Source organism: Equus quagga, chromosome 4 (genome assembly GCF_021613505.1).
Source record: "Equus quagga isolate Etosha38 chromosome 4, UCLA_HA_Equagga_1.0, whole genome shotgun sequence".
Classification (NCBI taxonomy): domain Eukaryota; kingdom Metazoa; phylum Chordata; class Mammalia; order Perissodactyla; family Equidae; genus Equus; species Equus quagga.
This window is the reverse complement of record NC_060270.1, coordinates 142088611-142112296: the sequence shown is the minus strand read 5'-3', so window position 1 is coordinate 142112296 and position 23686 is coordinate 142088611. Positions and strand designations below refer to the sequence as shown.

The window sequence follows — 23686 nt, the reverse complement described above, 5'->3', positions numbered from 1 at the left end:
GTTCTTAAAAATGTATATTTGGTAAGTGCCAGTTTGATGGAAATATTGGAAACACAGCAAATCCTCTTACTTCATTTTTTCAGTTATGACATATTTTAAGAACGCAGATAAAATCATCCGCCAAGATCATCAACAAGAGATTTTCTGGGAGGTCACATAGTTTACAGGAAAATCCCAATATACTAAGAACAGATAAAAAAATAGAATTTAAGTATATTGGGAAGACTTTGGGTTATTTATATTTCCCTAAAATATATATACTTTTCTAGCAAATCACACAACTGAACCAAAAAAAAGAAATACACATTCATAAATTTATCTCTGAGAGATGTTTCAGACCAATCAATATCTGTTCTTTGCTCTAAACGGTAGCCAGAATATTTCCTCTGACGGATGCCCGTGAGGGATTACCTGTACTGCTTTCTCGTGTCGTGCCCGACGGCATTGGTCTCCCAGATTTTGGTGGCCAGAACTCTAACTGTATTCAGAAACAGAATAAAATTCAGCTGAAAGAGAAAGTAACATTACAAAGAATTATTAGATTAGTCTGCAAGATGTTTATAAAAATTTACGTAAATTGACCTTCTTTATATTCAAAGACTGAAAAGCAACCATTCCATAAATATGAATGAGGAAATCTGAGACAAGATATTGGAAAGCTCATGATTCTCCATGTGTCCACATGAAAACACAAAGAAATAAAACATTTCAACAGCAGCAGAAACTCTAACCCAGAGGACGCTCTGCCAGAATCCCTGGGGATTTCCAACCAAAGTTCAGATGGAGCTCTCCACCAGACTGGCCAGATAAAGGACACAGTTACTGCATAAATATAACCAACTGCCCTTTTTGACATGAATTCCTACCTTCTGTCTCTATTTTAGGGAGAGAAATAGTAGAATTGTTTTGGGGATGTTGATTCTCTTATGACATGTGATAAGCACTGGGGGAAGTGAAAAGACTTATTTAAAAAGGCAAGTAAGATCCTGTACAAGAAGAGGCCTCCACTGTAGGCAATTAAGTTAAATTTGAGATGTTACAGGTGTGGGCACCACCAGAGACAATCAAGTTCTGGCTTTAAAAAGGGGGTAAGGTGTTGGAGGACAAGCCCTTCATGCCTGAGGACCCCAAGGATCAGCGAAGAGATCCAAAACAAAGAAGAGGGAAAGGTCTCCAGGTCTGGGGTCATAAGGAGGTGGCAGCCTGAACCCCTTGGGTCCCTTCATCCAGGGAGATGTCTCAATCCAGAAAGTGCCAGGAGTAATGGAAATGTGGATTGCCAAGAGCAGGCTTGTGTCCAGGCCAGAGCAACGGTCAAAAGAGAGGACCCATCAAATCTGCGTTCTGGGGGTAACTTGTCTTGCAGGGTCGTCAGTCATTTCTGGAATTTGGAGAATTTTGTTTGCTGAGTGATTCATGTGCCCCACTCCCCAGTCTAGGTGACCATCTGCATCAGCCCTTAACCTCCACCACCTTCTTTGCCATCCTACCACTGACTACCCTGTAGGCACGTCTCACCAATTTCTCAGCTTTCTAGAGCCCCACACCCTAGAGGAAGGATGGAGGTGCGCTGTGAGCTGGTGGAAGAAGGACGTTTTCAGGCAAAGAGCTGCCATTTATTGAGCACCCTCTAGCTTAAATGCTCCCATGAATATGGGACAGGCATTTTTATTACGTCCATTTATTATGGATGAAGAAACTCCAGCTCAAAGAGATTAACTGATTTGACCTAAGCTTCCAAGCTATCAGCCGGAATTTGTGCCAGGTCTATGTGAGTCTGTATCATGAATTCCTAACCACTATCTTATACCTTTTCTTCAGGATAAAAAGATGCAAAACATGGGGCTGGCCCGGTGGCCCAGTGGTTAAGTTCGCGCACTCTGCTGCAGGCGGCCCAGTGTTTCGTTGGTTCGAATCCTGGGCACAGACATGGCACTGCTCATCAAACCACGCTGAGGCAGCATCCCACATGCCACAACTAGAAAGGACCCACAACGAAGAATACACAACTATGTACCGGGGGGCTTTGGGGAGAAAAAGGAAAAAAAAAAATCTTTAAAAGACGCAAAACATGTGACTGCGGGTTTCCATTCCTCCTCACCCACTACAACACCTGACTCAGAGACACAGAACATTCTTCAATAAGAAGGCGAGAAGCTGCTCATCCATCACATGAGTGCTACTTTTAGAACGGCCAAAATTATTTCATGCCCCGTTAGTTCCTCTCTCCCTAAGACTACAGCGCCGGCAGTACGATGCAGCTGGGAGTAAAATAGTGGAAGTGATGCTGCCTAACTACTGTGTGAAGGACGAAGTGGCAGGAGCTGAAGCTGGCAGAGCCGTGGAAGCCATGCCAGCTGGGGCTTGTCACTTGTCATTCCCTATTCTTGGAAATGGAAGAATTAGAGACGGCCTCAGATGGGCCAACCTTAAGCTCCATCCATATTAAAATCCCATGATCAGAGACTCTGTCCTCGAGTCGAGCACACTGAATAAATACTGCAAAAACCCAGAAATTTGACCAAAGGAGACACACACCAATCAATCCATGAGTTTGATAACTGAAGTGATACATTTAAGGACAACGAAGTGAATTTACAGAAAGAATTAAGAATTAAGAAAAGCTAAGATAGAATAGAATTTGCTGCCTTAAAAGATAGTAAACAAAATAACACACACCCCCATACAGATACACACAAAAATAGTCAGGCAAAATTCCAAATAATTATTCAGAGCAATTTAAGAAAGGATAGAGTATAGGTTAATTAGAAACTAAGTTACTGACTACTTACTCTTCTAAGTGTTCTGCATGGATTGACTCTTGGTCATCACAGCAGCTCTACAAGACGGGCATGTTACTGTCCCCATTGTAGAGATGAGGACTCGGACTGGCAGCAAACACAGATTACCCGTGGTCAGTGAGTGGCGGAGCCCTCTGAGGCCCACGCAGCCTGAATGCTCAATGCAGACCCTTAACCACTGTGCTATCCTGCCCATAAAATAGAGTCGAGTTAACAGCAGCTTGAAATCGAGACAGAAAGTTTTTAAAGAGCAGGGTGGATTAGGAAAAGATTGTGAAAAATCTAAAATACAACCAAGCTTTAAAATCAATATTAGAAACAGCAAATAGTAGATCTAACAGAGCAGGAAAATAGATTTAGCAGTTTAGAAGATACTTGAAGAATCTTCTCAAATGCAGGGATAAAGAACAAAGACTTAGTGATGAGGGGGGACATGCTTATGTGGAGGGCATGGAATGGAGAGTCATCAGGCAGATCATCTCTCTGAAGAAAAGATAAGGATAAGGGTGGCCTAGTGGTTAGGTGTGGCGTGCTCTGCCTCGGTGGCCTCGGTTTGGTTTCCAGGTGCAGACCTACACCACTTGTCAGTGGCCATGCTGTGGTGGCGTCCTACGTACAAAACAGAGGAAGATTGGCACAGGTGTTAGCTCAGGGCGACTCTTCCTCAGCAAAAAGAGGAAGATGGACAATGGATGTTAGCTCAGGACAAATCTTCCTCAGCAAAAAAGAAGAACAAATCAAGAAAGACAAAAAAGAAAAAAATTCCTACTCTAAAGAAAGATGTGAATCAGAAGAAGAAAAAATGACTATGTCCTGAGCAAATGGAATGAAGAACAATGCTGAGATGAAGCTTCTTCAAAATGAACCACAGGTGAAGTGGAACAAAGGATGAAATTCCCGCCCTGAAGCCTGGCTCCTCAGTGCTCCGGGACGTGCCCAGAGTCCGCCCTGCGGGATGGTTCCCCTGCCCTCTGCTCTCCCCGCTTGGGCAGCTCATCCTCACACTCAGGCTGAGGGCCACCCTTTCCCAGAAGCTGTTGCCAACAGCCCACGTGGTCACATCTGAACGTCTGCCTCACCAGCATGCTGACGCTTGAGGAGAAGCTGGTGTCAGCCTCCTCACCAACCACCCTGCCTCCTGGGCACCTGCAGCCATCCTGGTGTTTAGTCGAGAGTTGTGAACAAGTGATTGAAGGGGACGTGCACTCTGAACCCCACTAACACTCTGGTAAATCACCATACCCGCCTCGGTGTAGTCTTCACTTCTAGGCATCTATCACAAAGACACCATCAGAGAGAGAAGTCAGAACATATGTACAGGAAAGTCCACTCTATTTACCGCACAATTTTCATCTGTGCCTTTGGATACGTGCTGGGGAGGGGTGCCTTCTCCCTGGTCCTGGGGTGATTTTTCCGTCCAGGAGGCAGCTCAACGGACATGCCCTTCTGTCCTCCCACCTCCCACACCCTGTGCGTCCCTGAAGGAGGACTGAAGTATTTGCTGAGTTTGTGTGACTCAGCCCATCCTCCCCTGTCCTGGGCGCTTGCAGCGAGCACTTTCTCTGAGGCATCTCTGGGGTTGGGAGCCCGCCCCTCGCAGCCTGTGCCATGTGGGCAGATCCTGCCTAATTGTGGGGCTCTCAGCAGACCCCCTGTGCTCGTAGACCCAAGACCACAGCCCCCAGCCCAGCCTCCAGCAGCTCTAAGGGCTTTGTTTGGTTCTCTCTCTTCCTTTGTTTCACAGTTCGGCTCTTTGGAATCTGAGCAGCACAGCGGCATGTCAAAGAGGGACGTATTCATTCCCCAGACACTCTGAGTACACACACTTCTCCCATACACTGGCTGTTTTTCAACATCATGAACATAGGAAATATTTTTCTTTGTTTATATGTATATTGATACCAAATATTCAGCATTTAAACGATAGATAATAAACTTGTTAATCTACAACTATTATAATTTGATTATCTGTATTATAGGTATGAAGACAAAATATGCAGGTCACTTTTTGTCACTTAGAATTCGATTTACAACTTAGGGACAGCATCTCCGGTAAGGGGCGGAACTTTAACTTTACTTGAAGTTCTATTTCTGACTCATTTAGAAGAGGAAAAGAATTCTGGAGTGCAGATTTTCTTCTGGGGAAAAATCAATGTGGTATTTGCAATTCTGTCAAAGATTAGAGATTAAATTTCATCCATTTTACTTAAAATTCGTCCCTTTCCAGGCCCCCTGCTTTTGGTGATGGAGCCTCCTTAACTCCAACTAGGGGAATATGAGTCACAGCTCAACAGCAGCTGATATCGTGTCCTGGTTTATTCCCTTCTCTTCACATTTTATCAAGGACAGCAGATATGATATTTTTAAAACGTACCACTTAAAATTTTTCCTGAAGCCTTTATTAGAAGTGCAGTCTTGTTCCTTCTCCCAGAATGCCCTGGGATGTCCTTTGACAGGTATGTGGAACAAAACACTTACCAGGGAAAACACAGAAAACCTGCAGCTCTCCGTTCAGGGTGCTCGACGCCCCAGGCAGCTCCTCAGGAGCCACCGCTCGGTTAGTCATGCAAATCAGAGCGTGATTCTCGGGGAGCAAGCCCACCGCAAACACCACAGGCTGCGGGTAGAGGCAGCCATCGGTTCCTAGCTTGAATACACAGTGGCGCTGGAGCCACGAGAAGCATCTAAAGCAAGTAAATAGCCCAGTAAAAGTGACCAAAAGAGAAGGAGGACCGCTCCTGCCCGTGTTTTCCTGAAATCCCTCCACGTCTGTAGCGCAGACCACAAGCCCCTCCCGTTCCATCAGGTCCCTGCAGGTTAGTGAGCGGCCCCAACTCTGCGATGGTGTCCTCAGACTAACGTCGGCCAGAGACCCCCACGCCTCCCAACTTGAAAGTTCTTTGATTCTGTGGCTTATTTTTGAGGAGTTACCAGAAGATGAACTGCTGCCGAAAAACAAGAAGTCCATAAATTCCAGCGCCTCGGGGGGTGGCGGCCCGACTCCCAGCCCCTGCTGCGGTGGAAGGTCTGGGCTGCTTTGAGACTGAGTTTGCACGATCTATGCCATCACTCCCTTGGCATAAACACTGCTTAGATGGAGGTACTGTGAGAAAAGTGAATCGGAAAGAAATTTCTATCCTTCCAACATAAATGATATATCATTAAATTGGTTATACATTCACTTTTTTATTGCCGCCTTTTACCCTTCCTTGGGTCTTTTTACAGAAAGTTCTCCTTATCGCACATTCACACGTCAGTTCAGCTAAGATAAAGCAACACATTGCACAGGGAGAGATTTTGAGGCTTTACGGTGTCTCCAAGGAGTGGATTTATACGAATGGAATATGTGGGAGTGACTCTCATCAAAACAGGAAAGAGCCATGGCTTGCTGTCACGTTGCCCCCGGCCACGGGATGCTGCCACACTGGCGTCCCTTTGTGCCTCAGCTCAGCACCAGCATTGCTCATGCTGGTTCCACTTTCAGCACAGCTCTTTAACACCGATATCTTTCTTTGGGAGCCTGCGCCAAGAGTACGGCATCTCCGTTAGAAATCTGGGGACCTTCAGAATATCGTGATCCATATCAGAGTCAATTGGATAGGACTACGTACTTAAAAGTGAATCATTACTCTCTCTTAGACAGATATCCAGGCATCCAAACCAGTCCATCCCCTGGGCGCCTCCAGAGTTTCCTTTTCAAAACCCAGTCTAATCAGATCGCTACACTGATAAAAGTCCTTCAGTGTCTCACCAAAATTTTAAGGAAAATTCCAATGTCCTTAAGCACAGAATACGAGTCCAATCATGACACAACTGCCATTCAACTTTCCGGTCTGATCTCCTGCGTTTTCCACCCATCGTTCCAGCCACAGAAAGCATTCCTACCTTTAAAGTCAGATCACAGGAAACATAACTAGCCCCCCACAGCCACGTGGACTCTCAGTGGTTGCCCCGGTCAGGCCTCCTGCAGTGACTCCAACTTCACTGTTGAAGGGATGTGCCTAGTTCAGTGTTCTCGAACGCCTCAGGACGCAACCTCCACAATTTTGCCACGGCAATATTCACCTGCTATTACTTTCTTAATACCTTTCTTCAACAATCTACTTCTATCAAATTATTAAAATGTAAAATCTATATTATTACCATAAGTGGAAAACCAGTAGAAGCTGCTATAAACAAGAAGCAAATGTAAAAATAAATACAACGAAAACAAATCATATGAAATTTTATCTAGATTGGGTTGCCGACAGAAAAAAGACACCACTCATGTTAGGTTCGTGTTAAAGACCAGAACCAAAATGAGACCCTCTCCTTGATGTGTTCAGAGGGGTCAGAAAGGGATCAATGTTCTCAAATAAGGCTCATGTGACTTAACAACCTTGCACGCATCACCTAAATGCTCTCATGCGCCAGCACACCTGCCCCACCTTGGGAAACACTGACCTAGCTTAACTCCTATCACCACCAACAGTGGAAACTGTGCCATCTGAAGCCACTGCCTGGGCTTGACTCCAGGACAGCACTTTCTGAATGTGTAACAGTAGGCAAGTTAGATAACCTTTCTTGGACTGGAACCGAGAGTAATGAAAACATCCATCTCAAGGTTGTTTGAGGGTTAATGTAAAAAGCGTTCTGAGACACTCCTGAAGCAAAAAGGCACTCAAAAATACTTATTCATCAAAAGATGGATCTGTCAAGGGACAAAAAAAAAGACTTTTTGGTAAAGATGAGACCGAGCAGGGGCTGGAGAGACAGTTTGATCGCTTATCAGTGGATGACGGATGGAAGGATGGGTGGACGGAGAAGACTAACACAGGACGGAGGAAACAAGTAAGTGAAGATCCATACTACAGAGTTCCTCTTTTTCTTCTCCCTAACCCATCAATTCAAGATTTCAGATTTCTGCCAGTGCCCGACCTCTCTCCACCCCATGTTACTGCCATCTTGGAGGCCGTCTCATGCATGCTCACGAGGAGGTCCTCAGTTTCCCAGCCTGTGTTCTTACATCTGTGGGTTTGTCTCTTCTCAGCTGTCATGGCCTCTCTTGGCTGACACCAGTGCAAGTGCAGGCCCTGCGTCCCGAGGGCAGTGCCCGCTCGGTCAGGACTCATCACATCTGCGAGCTCCTCCTAGACCGTGCTGCCCTGCCTGCAGCCCCTCCTGCTCTTCAGGCCAAGCGTCCTATTCCTTAGGTGGCTCTGGAAGGCCCAAGACCAAAAAGGGCTGTGTGTTCTGTTGCCGATTAGGAAATATCCCTCTCACATTTTGATGTTATACAGAAGGATTTAAAAATCATCCTCAAATCAGCATCAAGATGTTGCAGGTGAATAATATGTTGCTATATTTGAAAACATTTATTTGCAGAACAAAAATTAATGTTTCCTAATGACTCTAGTTCTCTTAAACATTATTTTCACACACGTGACGAAAACAGCAGTGCTATAATTTTAGATTCTATGATTCCAAAATCAAATGGTTCCTTCCCAATTTGCGCTGAAGTCTGCGATTCTCTCTAAAACCTGATTCTCTTGATATGACTTCAAATCAGAACCCATGAATGTTCATCCTTTACAAATTCCTTTATTCTCTTAAATTCAGTTTGCTTCATATATTGCCTAGAATCTGACCATGTTTTATCAGATTTTGCTCCTAGACACACAAAAATCCAATTAATAAAATCTACACCATTATAATATCCAAAGCCAGAATTAAGTGAGGAATCCAACTTATATTTTAAATTCTTGGCAAATAAACTTAGCCTATATGGAACATATCTATTTACATAAAATGGTGCTACATGTAACGCAAGACAAAAAAACCAACAACCGTTTTACCCTAAAGTGAATATGTTTTAAAAACTATAAATATTGCCATAAAAATGGAAAGGTCTTTCTCCCATAAATTCAAGAAACAATCTTGACATGTTTTGGAATGCAATTGAAAAGAACGTGGTCCAAAATGCAGGTTATGGTCTCTGTTTTGTCACACTGGCCGTGTGCCCTGTATCTGCGGGGCTTCAGTTGCCGTCTCTAGAAGGTGAAGAGTCTGCATGAAACGGCCAGAAGCTCTGCAGTTACAGCCGCCTCGCGCTCTTGTTTCACCTCTCCCCACTCACTGGTTCCCCAGGACACCGATTTTGTATGCAGGTCTTATTTTTCCAACAAGTACTTACTATTGAGTGGCCACTATGTGCCAGGAACCTTGCTAGGCACTAGGAGTACAAAGGTTTGGAAAAAATATGGTTCATGTTCACGTAAACCCTGCAACTTAGTGGGCGAGATGGACAGTCAACAATCGGAGCATCACCCATTGTGACGGTCTCGAGAAGGAAAACCTCACTGTGCTCTGAGGGTCAGGACCGGTGACTAGTTGGGATTGGGGACATCAAGGAGCCACAGTGAGACCGTGTGTCCAAGTGAGGAGCAGAAGGAAGCAGACGGCAGCCTTCAGGGTGCGGTGAGGAATGTGGGCCAGCCGAGGGACACAGTGGACCGGCTGAAGGAACTGAGGGCCGACCACGTGGCTGAGGTGGGGCAGGAACGAGGGACGGGTCTCCCCTAGACCAGTGGGAGGTCAGATTTTACCATAAGTGCAGGGAGTTCTTTGGGTCGGACCTGGATGCTGAAGTTAGAGTCCCAGCTCCACCGCCCATTAGCGGTGTGCCCTTGGGCAGTTTCCTCTTCAAAGTTATCAGAAGGATTAGATAAATCCATGTAAATAAAGTGTGTAAAACAGTGCCCAGGGCGTGGTAAACACTGCAGAGTCTGTTGTCCTTATTTGCATCATCCTTCCTGTCTTAGGACACAGAGCAGCTCCAAGACATGAGCCCCACACTTGGGGCGCTGAGATGGGTTCTGGGCTTTCTCTCCCTCAGTGACTGGTTCTACGGTAAAACGAGGGAACTGGAAGGGACACTGACCACTCTGACTTGTGATAATGAGACAGAGGGCCACCCAGGGAGCAGTGAGCAGCTCTTGAATCTCTTCTCTGGCTTTTGAGATTTAATGGACATTGTAATATGGGAAAAATATTTAAGAATTCTTGCTCTGGAGCTGTCATAATTTTAGTTCAAGAAGATGAAAATTGCCTTCCACCCAAGTTTTCTTCGAAATTCATTGTACCAAAGTTGCGTGTACCATCATTTCCAGTTCTTCACCGATGGCGAAGGTTTCAGAATCTGGACGATCATCTAAGTCCACTGCTTCACTTTGCCGTGTGGAAACTTCAGCGAATAAACCAGTAAACTTCTCAGCCATGTTGATGACATGAGTAACTAAGGTCTGTGCGCAAAGCACAAAGGTCTGGGTAAAATCAGCTGTTTCAATGGGACGTCCTGCGGCTCGCTTTTCTCCACTGCCCTTCGCTCAGTTCCTCAGAACCTGCACTGATCCCCTGGACTTTAATAGGCCGTTCCTTTTCATCAAACGCAAACTCAGACTTAAGGTTCTTAAATTTGCCTAAATTTTTATATAAAATTTAATTATCATCTATCTATCAATTCCAGTACAAGGTGCTGAAGACACAAAAAGTATTAAGATGTGGGTTATCGCCTTAAAAAGATGATAGGAAGAGAGAGAGGAATAGCAAGGAGGAAGGAACACAAGGGGCGGGCGGGCAGGACGAGCCTCAGGGTGAAGGGAGGCAGGGGTGAGCCCCAGGCCCTGCTTTCTGAAGGTAACTTTCATCTCTAAGATCATGGCGCTCTCAAGCAGGTGGCGGCCGACAGCTTGTCACTGCACTAACATAGCAGCACTTCCCTAAAGTTAAGGGGCAAGTTCATAAATTTAAGTCATTCATTCGTTTATCCACAACCCGTTTTTGAGCTTCTCCTGGACACAGAATCGGATCTAACCTGATGGCGGGCCGTTCCAGCCAGGATGCAAACCGGCTTCCCAGAACGTGTGCCGTATCTTATTTCCCCCTCTAAACGCTCACATCGACAGGCTTCTGAAATGAAGATTCCTTCGTGATCTCTTCACTTCTCTTGTCTTTCCTTTTCCCATGAGGTAAATAAGCTTCCATCTGACTCTCTGGATAGATCCTACAAAACCTCGGCCACATTGATAGCTGTCCTTCCGTACGCAGCAGGCCAACATGCTAACAAACCAGGTGACAGGTTGTCCGAACGAGAAAAAACGATAAAAGTACAAAACTGAAGAATGAAGATGACCAAAAATCAGCTAAAAATCAGGTCGCTAAACTACTTTCAACTGATTTAACATTGGGACATCAGTCGCCGCTTTAAAATATTTATTATCTTGTATTTATACACAAAAACTAGGAAAGCACAAGGTCGTATAATTTCTTCACCAAATCACAGGGAAGCCAATGTGATAAGGTCTTCGAGGAAGGTCAAGAGTGAGCATCTGGTGAGTTTTGTTCTCTTTCACGGCACTGATGTAACACACAGCTGAAATGTTACAGCAGACAAGGTCGGCGACGTGCTCTCCAGCTCTAGTGTCCCCTGCTCCCTGGCACACAGCACACCCTCGCAGGGCACCAGGTCCTGTCTGGAGCGTCCATGAGCGTCTGAAGTCTGGAGCTGTGCCGTGTGCTGGCTGACTAAACGGAGGGGATGAGCTCTCTGCATGGGTCCGTGTCACAGCAATAAGGGTCTGATCCCAGCCCACCTCCCCCAACAGCTGCTGCTGTCACGTGGGAGTCCCCTAAACCTTGTGGGACAAAATGGCAGACTTTCTCTGGGTTTCCGCAGCAGTTTAATCATGCATCTTGGTGTTTCTTTTTGGTTTTTTTTTTTTTTTTTACTATAGAGGCTGTTAAACTTACCCCAATAGCTGCTAAGATTGGGGCCTGATAAATCCACTTGATGTCTCCAGCACTGAGTTCCCAGCATCTGAGACATGGAAAAGAACTTTCATGAATAAGTTGACAGAACAAATAGGCAGTGAGAGTTAAGCAGCATTTTAAGTTTTGCCAAAAACTCCAGCCCCAAACTTTTGATTAAGAAACAAATAGACAAAAAACTCTTGTAAAACACCCAACCAGTGAAAAAAAAAAAGTGTAATGGGTCCTGGTTTCCATACTCCTAGCTCTAGAGTATCACAGATATTAGTGAATTATTTTCATAGTAATAAGAGTCAAAACCACATTTCCAGAGTCACAAGAAAACGTGGTACAACCGATACTTCATTTTTATGTCACTGGAATGATAAAGGCTCTCACTTTCAGAAGTCACAGCAGTTCTATTTTATAACTCCATAAGTTGTTGGACTCTGACAATGATGAAACCATTCTTATCCACAGAAATGCAATAGAAAACTGACAATAATGAAATGACTCTCATTGATGGGAAAGGAATAGAGAACGAGGAACATGACTTTTGACCATAGAAATGACAAAAGCTGTGTTCCATGGAATGTGACTGGTTAGTGCCCTGTGGATATTGACCAGGTTTTGCATTAATTTGCAAATTTATGTCAGTGTTCACTTCATTAAATATAAGCACATGATTCTTTTATTTCTCCTGTGAACTGTTTGTAACATCTTACTGGTTCCCTCATTAACCAGTGAGTAAAAAATCTTCGGCAGGTGCTCATTGTATATTTGAATAAGATCCATTATTTTATCTTTAATTTTTAAAAGTTAGTTTTTAACAGTACTTAATAAATACACCATATAATTTACCTATTTGTGACACACATTTTCTGCCCCTCCCACCCGCCAGGATCCACGTTCTAGGTGGGCAGGGACCACTGCTGCTCTTGCTCTCTGATGGATTATGAGCGCTCAGAACGGGACACAGCAGTGGGTACCAGTAAGTGTCATCGTGAACCGACTTCAGGAGAAGTCTGACTAACCTCACGGGATCTGGTTCAGGGTAAAGCTCTTACACCAGAACCAACAGCACAGGTTGAGGAAAACCAGTTCCACTTGAAACTTTCATGCAGCACTTTAAACAGTTTCTTTAAAGAGACATAAACAAAAGCCTTCAGCTTCTTTCTCCTTAGACAAAACCTAGCAGTGACTGTGGCAACAGTGAATGAAATCTTATACAGAAATTTTAGGAACATGATAATTTTTTAAATCTAGATCATAAACTTATCAAAAAGTTACTTTTAAATTAATGAACAAGTCATGGATAATAAAAAGCTATTTCAACCATTCCTCGAGGGTAAAACATTTTCAGTACACAAGTAATAACTACATATTTTTAAAATTTAAATTTTTATATGGGCAATACATTCTCATTTCAAAAATCAAACTACATAAAAGACAGACAGTTGAGACATCTCCGTCCTCCCATGTTCCTGTCCACCTCTGCCTCTGCCTGCTCCTTGGGTAACATCTTTTATTTCTTTACTGTATATGCTTCCAGTGTTCCCTTACACATATGATAAATGACAAGCAATAGGATATTGGAGTATATGAGGAAGCCATTTGCTGTAAAACTAACTTGGCCTCACCTTGTTTTTCCAAAAGGTCCTGATGTAGCCTGTTGAGCAGACATTGTACATCTGCTTTAAACATTTACTGTGTCCCAAGGACAAGAATGATGCCCTTAAAGATAGGCATGTAGCTGCCCCCCATATTGGCATTTCCTTAAGGATGAGCATCTCTTCCTGGAAACTAAGGATTAATTGCCGACCTGCTGTGCTCACCTGGTGACCACTGACCTACTGTGACAGCTAAGCATCTCGTGACTGTTGTAAAAGACACATTCCTGTCATATGTGATGTATGCTCTTTGTTCCAAGACGGTGTATAACCACTCTGCACACCCCACGTTTTTGGTGCCCTTCTGGGAAAGGAAGGCCCCAGGCTGTAGTCCTCCAACTTGGCTCATAATAAACTCACCTCATCTTTATTTTTAGATTGACTATGGATTATTTTCGTCAACACGTAAATACTATAATCTTATTTTCCCCTATCTTAGAAAAGAACTGCAATGTATACCCTATTCTGCAACTTGCTCTTTCCTTTTGACAGTATATGTTTTATTTCTTTGCATATCAGCACCAAGAGAGCTTGGGAGCATAGCACCCCTGGGAGGATGTTTTCAATTAGAACAACCAGACCCTAGAACACAGGGTGATTCTGGTCTGGCCACCCTGAGATGCGAAGTCTGAACAACAATGGAAAGCAAGGACGGGTTTGCACATCATCGAGCATCTCCCAGCATTATTTGCATGCACCTACTTTTCACATTCTTCAACCAGACAACAAAGATAAAAGACAGTGTTGCTGACTTGTGCAGAGTCTATCTCTCTTCCCTGAAAAGGCTGTAAGGAAAGGGGCAGACGGCGTACGAATGTGAATTGAGCATTGATTCACCAGCTACTAAACTCTTGGATTCCATAAATTTCTTTTCAGTTTTGACATATGGTAATATCTTCACAATCTTCTCTTTCTGCCTCAATGACACTTCATCTTCGTGTCTCCTAGCACACTGAAATTCATTTGCACAATTTAGCTCTATAAAATGATTGTATTTGGAAGTAGGTCAAACCAGCTACTTCTAAAAACAGGAAAAACTTGGCTTTGATCATTTTCAACTCAAAGTTTCAACTTTGCCTTTTGATATGAAAGGCAACCAAGATTTCAGATTTTTTTTTAAGAAAATGCTATTAATCCTGTTTTTTCACTAATTCTTCAGTGTCTCAGCTCATACTGTATTTGTTAACATGGCCCAGGAACTACCCTCTGTTCAGATTTTTTAAAATAAATTTTAACACTCCAGGAAATGCAGGAAGGGATGTCAGGGAAAATGCAGCGTGAGGCACAGTGGTCTCACTGGACAGGAGGCCCTGCTGCAGCTGGGACTGGAAGCAGGAGGCCCACGGTTCTGCCAGAGAGGCCCAGGGACTCGGCCTGACCGGATCCACACTGTCTCCACAGCTCACAGCCTGACGCCAGCAGAGCGAGGGCAGAAGCCTGAGAGCCACACGGGTCTCCCAGGAGCGACCGGCTTCTTTCCTGGGTCCTTCCCACCTCAGCCCCACGTCTCCTGCGGGCATCTCATCTCCTCTGAGTGAGGAGGGAGGAGGTAACAAGGTATCTTGTGAGATGTTTTTGCTTTTGTAAGTAAAACCAAAAGAAACAAAAACACTCACTTTTTAAGTTCATTTCTCCAATCTAAACACTCAATTATCTCTTAGTCAAATCACGCTTTTGATAGAATTTTAGAACTGGAAGAGACTTCCTTTGAATCTTCAATAGAATTTAGGGCACCTTCCCAAACTAGGTCTGATCTGCTTCTCTCTAAATGGTCAAGATGCACAAAAAAGCAGAGTTCTGGCTTTGATAGGCCAGATCAGAAAGAGATGAATCTCCAACCTCAGAGACAGCGCAGGGACCCATCAGTCCTTTGTGGATTCTGCGAGTCTGCTCTCTCCACGGAACTTGTGACCCAGCACACAGAGGTCAGACCACGCTCAAGAAAACCCACAGATTTTCTATCTATAGACAAGCTGAATTTCATGAGAAATCAAGTCAGGCAATTTTGAAATCACGCCATGTATGTGGTAATGCAGTTTGGTTTTATAGACAAAATAAATGTAGAATGACCCCGTAACCCAATTATGACTCTCAGATAAGGGCACTAAGTATAGAATTCATTTATTCTGAGTAAGGTGGGAATAAATATTTTCCACAGAGTCACATAATCAAACTTATATTTAATTTTTCTACATTAATTCAACTGTTTTAGAGCAATATTTAGTATCTGCTATACTTTTCAAAATATTTTGTACCTCAAATATTTTTGCCTCAAAAATAATAAACTTGGATTTCTTTTTTTTTCAGCGAAAAGCCATGATTATTACTGGTTTATGATTTAGTTTGATTTTTAAGAAAGAATGCAAGATAACTAAGAAAACTAACTATCTAATTCAATATGAAATGCATTGTGACTATATTTGCACTCCTTCTGCTCTCAGGACCGGGAACATCTGCTGATAGACAAATGAGTCAGAGCTTCTCCAGGCTGGCTGCGGGCTTGGAGAGGTGACCTGACGTCTCTGGTCTCAGTTTATTCACATCTCACGTGAGAGGGTCCAACCAAAATATGCCTTCGGCCCTGCCTTCTCTGAAAGTCCGAATCTGAGTTAGACAGTTACACATCTCAGGGTAAATTGTTTCATGTTATTTAGCACCTCTTTACCGACTCAACCCCCCTCCCTCTTCTGAGAAATCAAACAGCAGATGCTGCAGGGTTTGGTTGAGACTTCCAACACCGCTGTGTAAATACAGCAATAACGGCAACACTGTGCGTAACGGGAGCCCTCAATTGTTAAAAATCCAAGCAGCATGAGGAGAGAAAAGCAAGTGAAAGTGCAAAGCCAGTGAGTCCCAGAAGGAGGAGGCTGACGGGTGGGGAGCTGTGGGGCGCGGAGCCGGGAGGCTGCACCTGAGGAGAAGGGTGGTGGAGGTCAGAATTTTGGGAGCCGTGGCAGGTTCTCTACAGAGTTAGGTGCTCGTGGAGCGTGGCACTCACACAGACAAAGCGATTCCTGAAGAAAACACCTCATACCTCAAACAAACGTGTCAGCTCAAATTAAAGAGGGGTTCCCAGGAGCGACAGAAAGGAGCTGCTGTCGTGCAATGTGCGCAGTCTGTGGATCCTGAATCCTGTTCTGTTAACACAGAGGATACTCCGCATGACCACACACATGAGTCAAAGCTGTGTCTCAGTCGGCCGGGGCTGCCAGGACAATATGCCATAGACCAGGCGACTTAAACAAGAGACATTTAATTTCTCAGTCTGGAGGTCCGTTTCTGGTGAGGCCTCTCTTCCCCTCACCCTGCTGTGTGCATAAGTCCTTCACTTTGTGAGCTCTCTGGGGTCTCTTCTCATAGGACACTAATCCTGTCCTGCCAGAGCCCCACCCTCATGACCTCATTTAACCCTAGTAACCTCCTATGGGCCCTGTCTCCACATACAGCCACACTGGGCTTGGGCTTCTGCATTTGAATTTGGGGACACAATTCAGTCCACAGCAGTAAGTTGGACCATGAGAGCAAAGGGCAGGCACCCGAGAGCTTTCCCACTTGCTCCTTTTTCTCTTTGACTCTTCATTACTAAAACTAGAAATAATATGAAGAAATGAATGTTTCTGCACCTATTCATCACGTAACCCTAAAGAGGCACGAAGACAACTGGGGGCTAGGGATTCACTGGGACACATTCCACTTCTAAGGTGAGTCTGTTTTGCTGTTGAAAAACATTTAATTATGCTTAGAAGACAAGAAAGCAAATGGGATGGATGAACCCCAGAGTTTGCATTAAATACAGATAAGCAGTTAGTCAGCAGAGCACGCATGTTAAATGCAGGTACTAAATATAAATGAGGCATCTGGGCATGAAATATCCCTGATGCACAGTAAGTGCTCACTCCTCCTGACGTCTTAATTCAGCCACTGACTGGTGAAACCCATCCCCATATCCTTTGCCCCAGAAGTGCAAATAAAACCCAGAGCTGCTCCCCAGGCTACTGGCAAGCTACAGCTGTAGCCAGGCAGGCGTACCTGCACATCCACCTGCATCTCTGAGGCAGCAGGTGTGTGCCCCTGGCCCTGGCCATCTTCCATCAGGGTCCCCGTGCTGCAACCTCATCTCTGATCCTCATGACCACACCGTCAAGGGGGAAGGCTGGTGTGGCAGAGAAAGAAGAGATGTGAGTACTGCCTATACCAGGACTTGGGTCATGTGGTCCCTCCACCTGCTCACACCAGATCCTAAGTGTTAACTTACCCATCTCTTCTCCCTTGCTTCTCTCAAGGTATTTTAAATTGATTTCATAAGCGTGGAGTTCGAGCATCCTAATCTGGTCTGTATGTCTTTCTGTTCTGTGACCTCAGGGATGGACAGCTTGCTGCTAATGTACCATCACATCAGGGTAATCTCCCATACGACACCCCTAAAGGGTGATGCTGCCAAGAACCACCGCAAGTGTGAACTCCAGGCAGGAAGCTGGAGTCTTATGAAACTCCAGGGCTCACCCTCCCTCTTCTTTCTACTCACCTTGCATCAGCCAGAGTCGCCCGTGCCACAGCCCAGGCTGCAACAAACACTGCCGGGAACCCTGCAAATCAGAAAAGGATTCAGAGACCATATTTCTCTTAAGATTAAGGGATTTTTTTCCCTTATATTCCCCCAAACACAAAAATATACTATTAAAAGTTGAGAGAGAAAAACAGACATGAAAAATGTTGATGCGTGAACAGGAAAAGTTCACTTAATTGTCCTCTTGTCCTTTAGAGAAATGAGTGGGGCGCACTGAGTTATCTGTTCCTCAAAGTCTGAGATGAAGGTTGGCCCAGCTTCCACTTGAGGGACAGAAGGTCGAGCCACTTTGTGGGGGATGAAGATCCTGGGGCCACAGCAGGCAGCGTCGGCGCACTCGACGTTGACTCTTGCCACACTGACAGCACGCGCTTTCCAGGAGGAGAGAGGCAACACGAGGGACTCACGGGAACTGCAGGGAGGCTGTTGTTTCGAAACGTTAGAACTTTTTTGTTCTAAAAGTGAAGGCATAGAGAGGCTATGCTGCAAGTTATGAAATAGGACGTTTTGGTCAGTTCAGCCTCTTCCTTTTTTGGTCCATGTTGGCTCAAGACAGAAGCATTTGCAGCATGAATAGCTTAGCAAAGGGCAGTCGCTGTGTCAGTCTGAGGATGTGAGCTGAAGACATTTGTCCTTCATAAAGATAGACGCCTTGTGAGCTGCAACGTCAGATCTGTTCCACTGACTTTCCACGAGTCCTGTGACCCAGGAAAGGTCAATTGTGGAGTTCACACTGTAGCTGATAGACTCTGACATCACAGAACAATCACAAACCAGGACTATGGAACACCGCAACACAGGACCACAGGCTTTAATGGGTAACTGTTAGTTCTGCAGGCTTTATGAAAGAGGGTTAAAAAAAGGAAAGGGAGACCATGATGAAAACACTAAGGAAGCTGGGAAGCTTACCTTAGAAGGAGAGAGAAAATGTTCTCATCTAACTTAAAACATTTTTTACTAAACACAATATTAAATTCTTTACTTTTAAATATATATTTTTAATTTTTCAGATCTTCTTAGCAAAGAAGTGAACAAAGAAATAGATTCAGATGAAGGAAAATTTCATTAAAAAATGAAAAGAAGATGATGCCCTCAATAGAGAATTTCTTTGGTCTCCTCAGTGATCATCTGATTGAATTTAGCCTCAAGCTGTCTGCGTGGTTATTTAAGTTTACGATTCTTTACTCCAATTTTGTTTATTGTTTGTATATAACTCCTTTTTTAAAAAAAAATATGCTTGAATTCTATGTTCCAGGAAATGGTTTTTGTCAAAATAGATATTCCCAGTTTCAGTAATTTCTTAGGTTCAGCTTACGTGTTCTATCTATCCATCCATCTACTATCTGTTCACCCATCCAGTAAGCATTTATGAAGTGCCCACTTAAGCGCCAAGGAGTGTTCTAGTCTCAGAAGATAAAACAATGAACAGATAAACAATAACCCTGTTTTCCTGAAACATATTCTCGTGGTAGAGGCAAAATTAATAACACATCTTCAGTTATCAATTAGTGCTATGAAGAAGAAACAAGAATGATCCTATGTAATGGAGAGCATGGCTCCTTCTGACAGGAAGGTTCAAAAGGCCTGACATGGGTCCCGTTGCTGTTCTGCTGCCCTGGCGATCTTTAAAAAGTGTCTGTCTGACTGTGATGCGATTTTCACATTCTCTTATTTGCAGGTCTTTCTCTTCTGCTTCACCGTCTGCTCATCAGGCAGCTTGCTGAATGATGTTGTCTACACGGTGATTAATGGTGCTGAGCTGGAACTACATTTTAGACAGGAATTATAACAAATATTTTATATCGAGCATCTTGTCTTAATGAAATTGCTTTCTTGTCCTCTTGGGAGACCCTCATTCACAAGACCAGCATAGAGACAATCACGGAGGAGTGAAGAACAGAAACCACTTTGAGAATCTTTAAGGATCTTAGTATCACATTATTACATAACTGAGATCACATACATATAGAAAAAGATGAAGCTTAGACGTTATTTTAAATTTAAATATTAATTTAAGTAAATTTCATGTAAATTTGAATGCTACTCAATTTATGCATTTACCTTAAGAGCTGAGTTATTGCCATAATATGTGTCAGTATCAGTAAGTGACTCTGAGACAGAGGCAAGTCTGCTCTAAGAAACGTAGACTCGGGTTCTGCTGTGACTCCATTACTGCTCTCCTTCAAAATGAAGTTTGGAGGCCGGCACCGTGGCGCAGTGGTTAAGTTTGCGTGCTCCACTTCAGCGGCCTGAGTTCATGGGTTCAGATCCTGGGCACAGACCTACACACCACTCATCAAACCACCCTGTGGTGGCATCCCACACACAAAATAGAGGAAGACTGGCACAGATGTTAGCTCACTCTTCCTCACAAATAAAATAAAATAAAATAAAATGAAGGTTCAGACTAACTAATAGCAGTCAAAAACTTTTAGCAATTAAATTTTCTTCAAACCAAAGCTTATACAGCATCCCACTGCATAAAGCAGAGATGCCTTGAAGCCAAAGAGGGGTGATAGAGTCTGTGTAATTTTATCTTGTTTTGCACACTTCAGAGGCTTGGCAGAACGCAGCCACAGCCTCACCCTCCTCCTGCGATGCTACTGAAGCATTGTGGTCATGGCTTGATCATAAAGTGTAGAGTCAGTGCTAAAAATTAGAGACCCATCATGACATGCGGATTCCCAGGCCTGCCACAGACATATGATGTCTTACTAACCAGAAACCTTGACTTCCCTGGAAATCCAATCTGTGCTGACTGCTCAAACGTGAAGCTCCAGGCCAGTCTGGACTCATTGCCGGATGCTGGAACTCACTACCCATCCCTGCTGAGTCATCCTTTAAGGAACCTGGAAGTCCCTCCATATAATTTTGGCAAAATTGTTCTCTATTCTCACAGGACTCTAAAGCCAATACTGAATTAGCACATGTCTCGGTCAGGAAAACAGCTGAGCCTTCAAAAGTCTTCCATCTGACAAAGGAGAATGTCTGTTTGTGAAACTCTAGAAGAACTGCCTCCTCCTGAGATGGAATTACTACAGGAGACACAAGCAATATTTTAAAATTATATCTAATTCATAGTCCAAAAAAATGCTCTAGAAGAATAGAGAAAGGCATTGTGAAAAAGGACCAGTCTGGAACAGAAGAGCCACAGCGGAAAAGAAAATATGCTTATTGAATTAATATCACCAGTGGGCAGAACCCGTAGGAAATCAAATTGATGGAGAGAAGGTGGAATCTTGAAACTAGGTGAACCCATAGAGAAAATCTACATGATCATTACAGATTTGAATCTAAAGTTGACGATAGTTTATTTTCTTTGAAAGAGGTAGTAATCCATACAATTTTAAATGACTGGAAGTAAAACTCCAAATTACATTGTGAAAGTCTGGAAAAATGACAAGCAGAGAGAACCAAGTTCCCTATCTTTCATAAAGTAGGGTCAAAATATAGATCTTTTATTAACTCTAATGGTTAAATATAATTTTGACTTTAAGACAACCTTCAATAGAATTAATAATGGCATTTAAAAAATCATACGAGGGGAGGCCTGGTGGTGCAGCGGTTAAATGCACACATTCTACTTCTCAGTGACCTGGGGTTCACCAGTCCGGATCCCGGGTGTGGACATGGCACCACTTGGCAAAAGCCATGCTGTGGTAAGCGTCCCATGTATAAAGTATAGGAAGATGGACATGGATGTTAGCTCAGGGCCAGTCTTCCTCAGCAAAAAGAAAAAAAAATCATAGGAAAAGGGAGAAATGGTTTTTCTAGATTTTATATTTTGCTTGTAGCAAACAATGAAGATTTTTAATTGTGTAAAGGTGCTATATTGACTATCAAATAATTTCATGAAGGACAGATTTTGTAAATTTAATATGTTGAATGAAACAGTATGACAAGAACAGCAAACAGAAAACAAAGTAACTAAAGGGTCCTGCAGCCTGCTTCTCGCAGGTGGGCCAGTAATGCATTTCTCTGCACTGCGGTTCTATTTACTACCAAAGGACCATCAAAAAATGTCTGCTGTATTGAGATCATTTTACACGAGAAAATAAAACTGAAAGTGTAGTGCCTTCTCTTGAGTATTTTCAGAGAGTACAGAATATGAAAATATTCTACATGAAAGCTCAGCAATGGAGTATAACCAGGACAGGTCTTTTCTATGACAATATGTACATAGCAGCATCTCATCTGATGGCTTAAAATTAAGAGCAGCTGCTAACACAGAGGTAAATTGCCACATTCAATAAGACTAAAGAAACAAGACTGACACCTTTTTTTTTTTCACTGAGGAAGATTGACCCTGAGCTAACATCTGTTGCCAATCATCCTCTTTTTGTATGTGAGTTGCCGCCACAGCTTGGCCACTGACGAGTGGTGTAGGTCCACACACAGGAACCAAACCCAGGCCACTGGAGTGGAGAACACCAAACTCAATCACTAAGCCAAAGCCACCAGAGCTGGCCCAAGACTGACATCTTTTAAATATAGAATTAAATATATAGGAAAATGTGTAGCTGAAAGAATAAAGTGGAATCAAGAATAAAGTGCCTTACTTATGAGAAAATTGAGGCAAGGATGGGGAAAATTAAGAATGTGGTTGGCTGAAAGAAGAGAAATATAGTTATCATTAGTATTTGCTTTTACTCCTCTATACATCTCATTTTGTGATAAAAATGTGTAAAAAGAGTCATTTTAAATATTTGCCTTCAATTTAGTAAAGGTTAGATATGACATCTGTTCTTCTTTATATTGTAATCTCCTTCCCTTCCAATTTATTGTTAAGAATCAGCAAAATCAACGTAAACAATGTAACTCCAACATCACCACCATGTGAGTAATAAGGTTCTGAGCATTCACCCAGCTGAAGATCCAAATGGGTAAAAAGGAGTCTGAGCGAGCTCCTTTCTCCAGGGAAGCCAGGCAGCCACATAGTTGGAAGAAAGTAAGAAACTGCATTCACTATGAACTCAGCTAGCAAAGCATCCTACAAAGCAACTATAAAGTTTTTGATCATTATTTTTCTTATAGAGATTTGGAAAAATGATATTTTAAAATCAGATGCTCAATGCTGAGATAAGAGAAAAATAGTCCATTAGTCAAATAGACTTGGATATTTATTTCTTTAAATGGTAGCTGTGTTTCAGGAGCAGAGGGGTAGTCTTAAAAGAATATTCACTGTTCTTTTAATTATATATGCCCTAGACCAGATAACTTATTTCCTACAAAAATGGAGTTGCAAAGAGAGACAGAGTCCGAAATAGATCAACTATAGAACCACAACTCCATAAATGTTGATTATGACTGTTTTTGATTGCAGTTAATTAAGAGAGTGTGACATCACAGGTAAAATGTTTTTTTCAAAGTGAGCCTCATGCAAACCTTACTTGCTTTCATGTGTATTCCTAAAGCATCTGATGAAATGAAGATTTCAAGTAATGATGGTCGTCTACCGTGCTTGTCATTTCTATGCCAAAATGCTTGTAGACAAATTAATAGAAGTTGTAAAGGAAGGTAAGAAACTCATATTTGCAAAGAAGCTCACTGGAACCTTGACTACTTTTTGTCTTTTTCAGGGAAAAATTTGAAAACCAGTTTTTCCTGGGTTTCAGTGGGACAAACTCCTGACTTTAAAGATGGACAGACTGAGTGACTCAGCCCAAATAAGAGTTGATGGGGAGTTAGCTATCAAACCAGTAGGTAAAAAAAAGAAAAAGAATTTATTCTTTTTGATTAGTGGTGACTAGAGGTGTGGAAATCCAAAAACTAAACTGTAACTCAGACATACATCTACTTTCACTGCTGAATTTTTATCAACACCTTCCCCAACGTCTAGGAACTACGTGAGTACTCAGATACAA

The 23686-nt window shown here is 43.2% G+C and overlaps 1 protein-coding gene across 1 annotated transcript in view; it reads right to left on the bottom strand.

Moving 5' to 3' along the window:
• The window catches only part of PTH2R (parathyroid hormone 2 receptor), a 40123-nt gene that overhangs the window by 6023 nt on the left and 10414 nt on the right, over positions 1-23686 (bottom strand). The window contains exons 6-8 of the mRNA XM_046659790.1: positions 17781-17841; positions 11589-11655; positions 412-506 (exon numbers count right to left, since the gene is read on the bottom strand). Coding sequence (XP_046515746.1) covers positions 412-506; positions 11589-11655; positions 17781-17841 — 223 coding nt within the window. The remainder of the gene's footprint in view (positions 1-411; positions 507-11588; positions 11656-17780; positions 17842-23686) is intronic.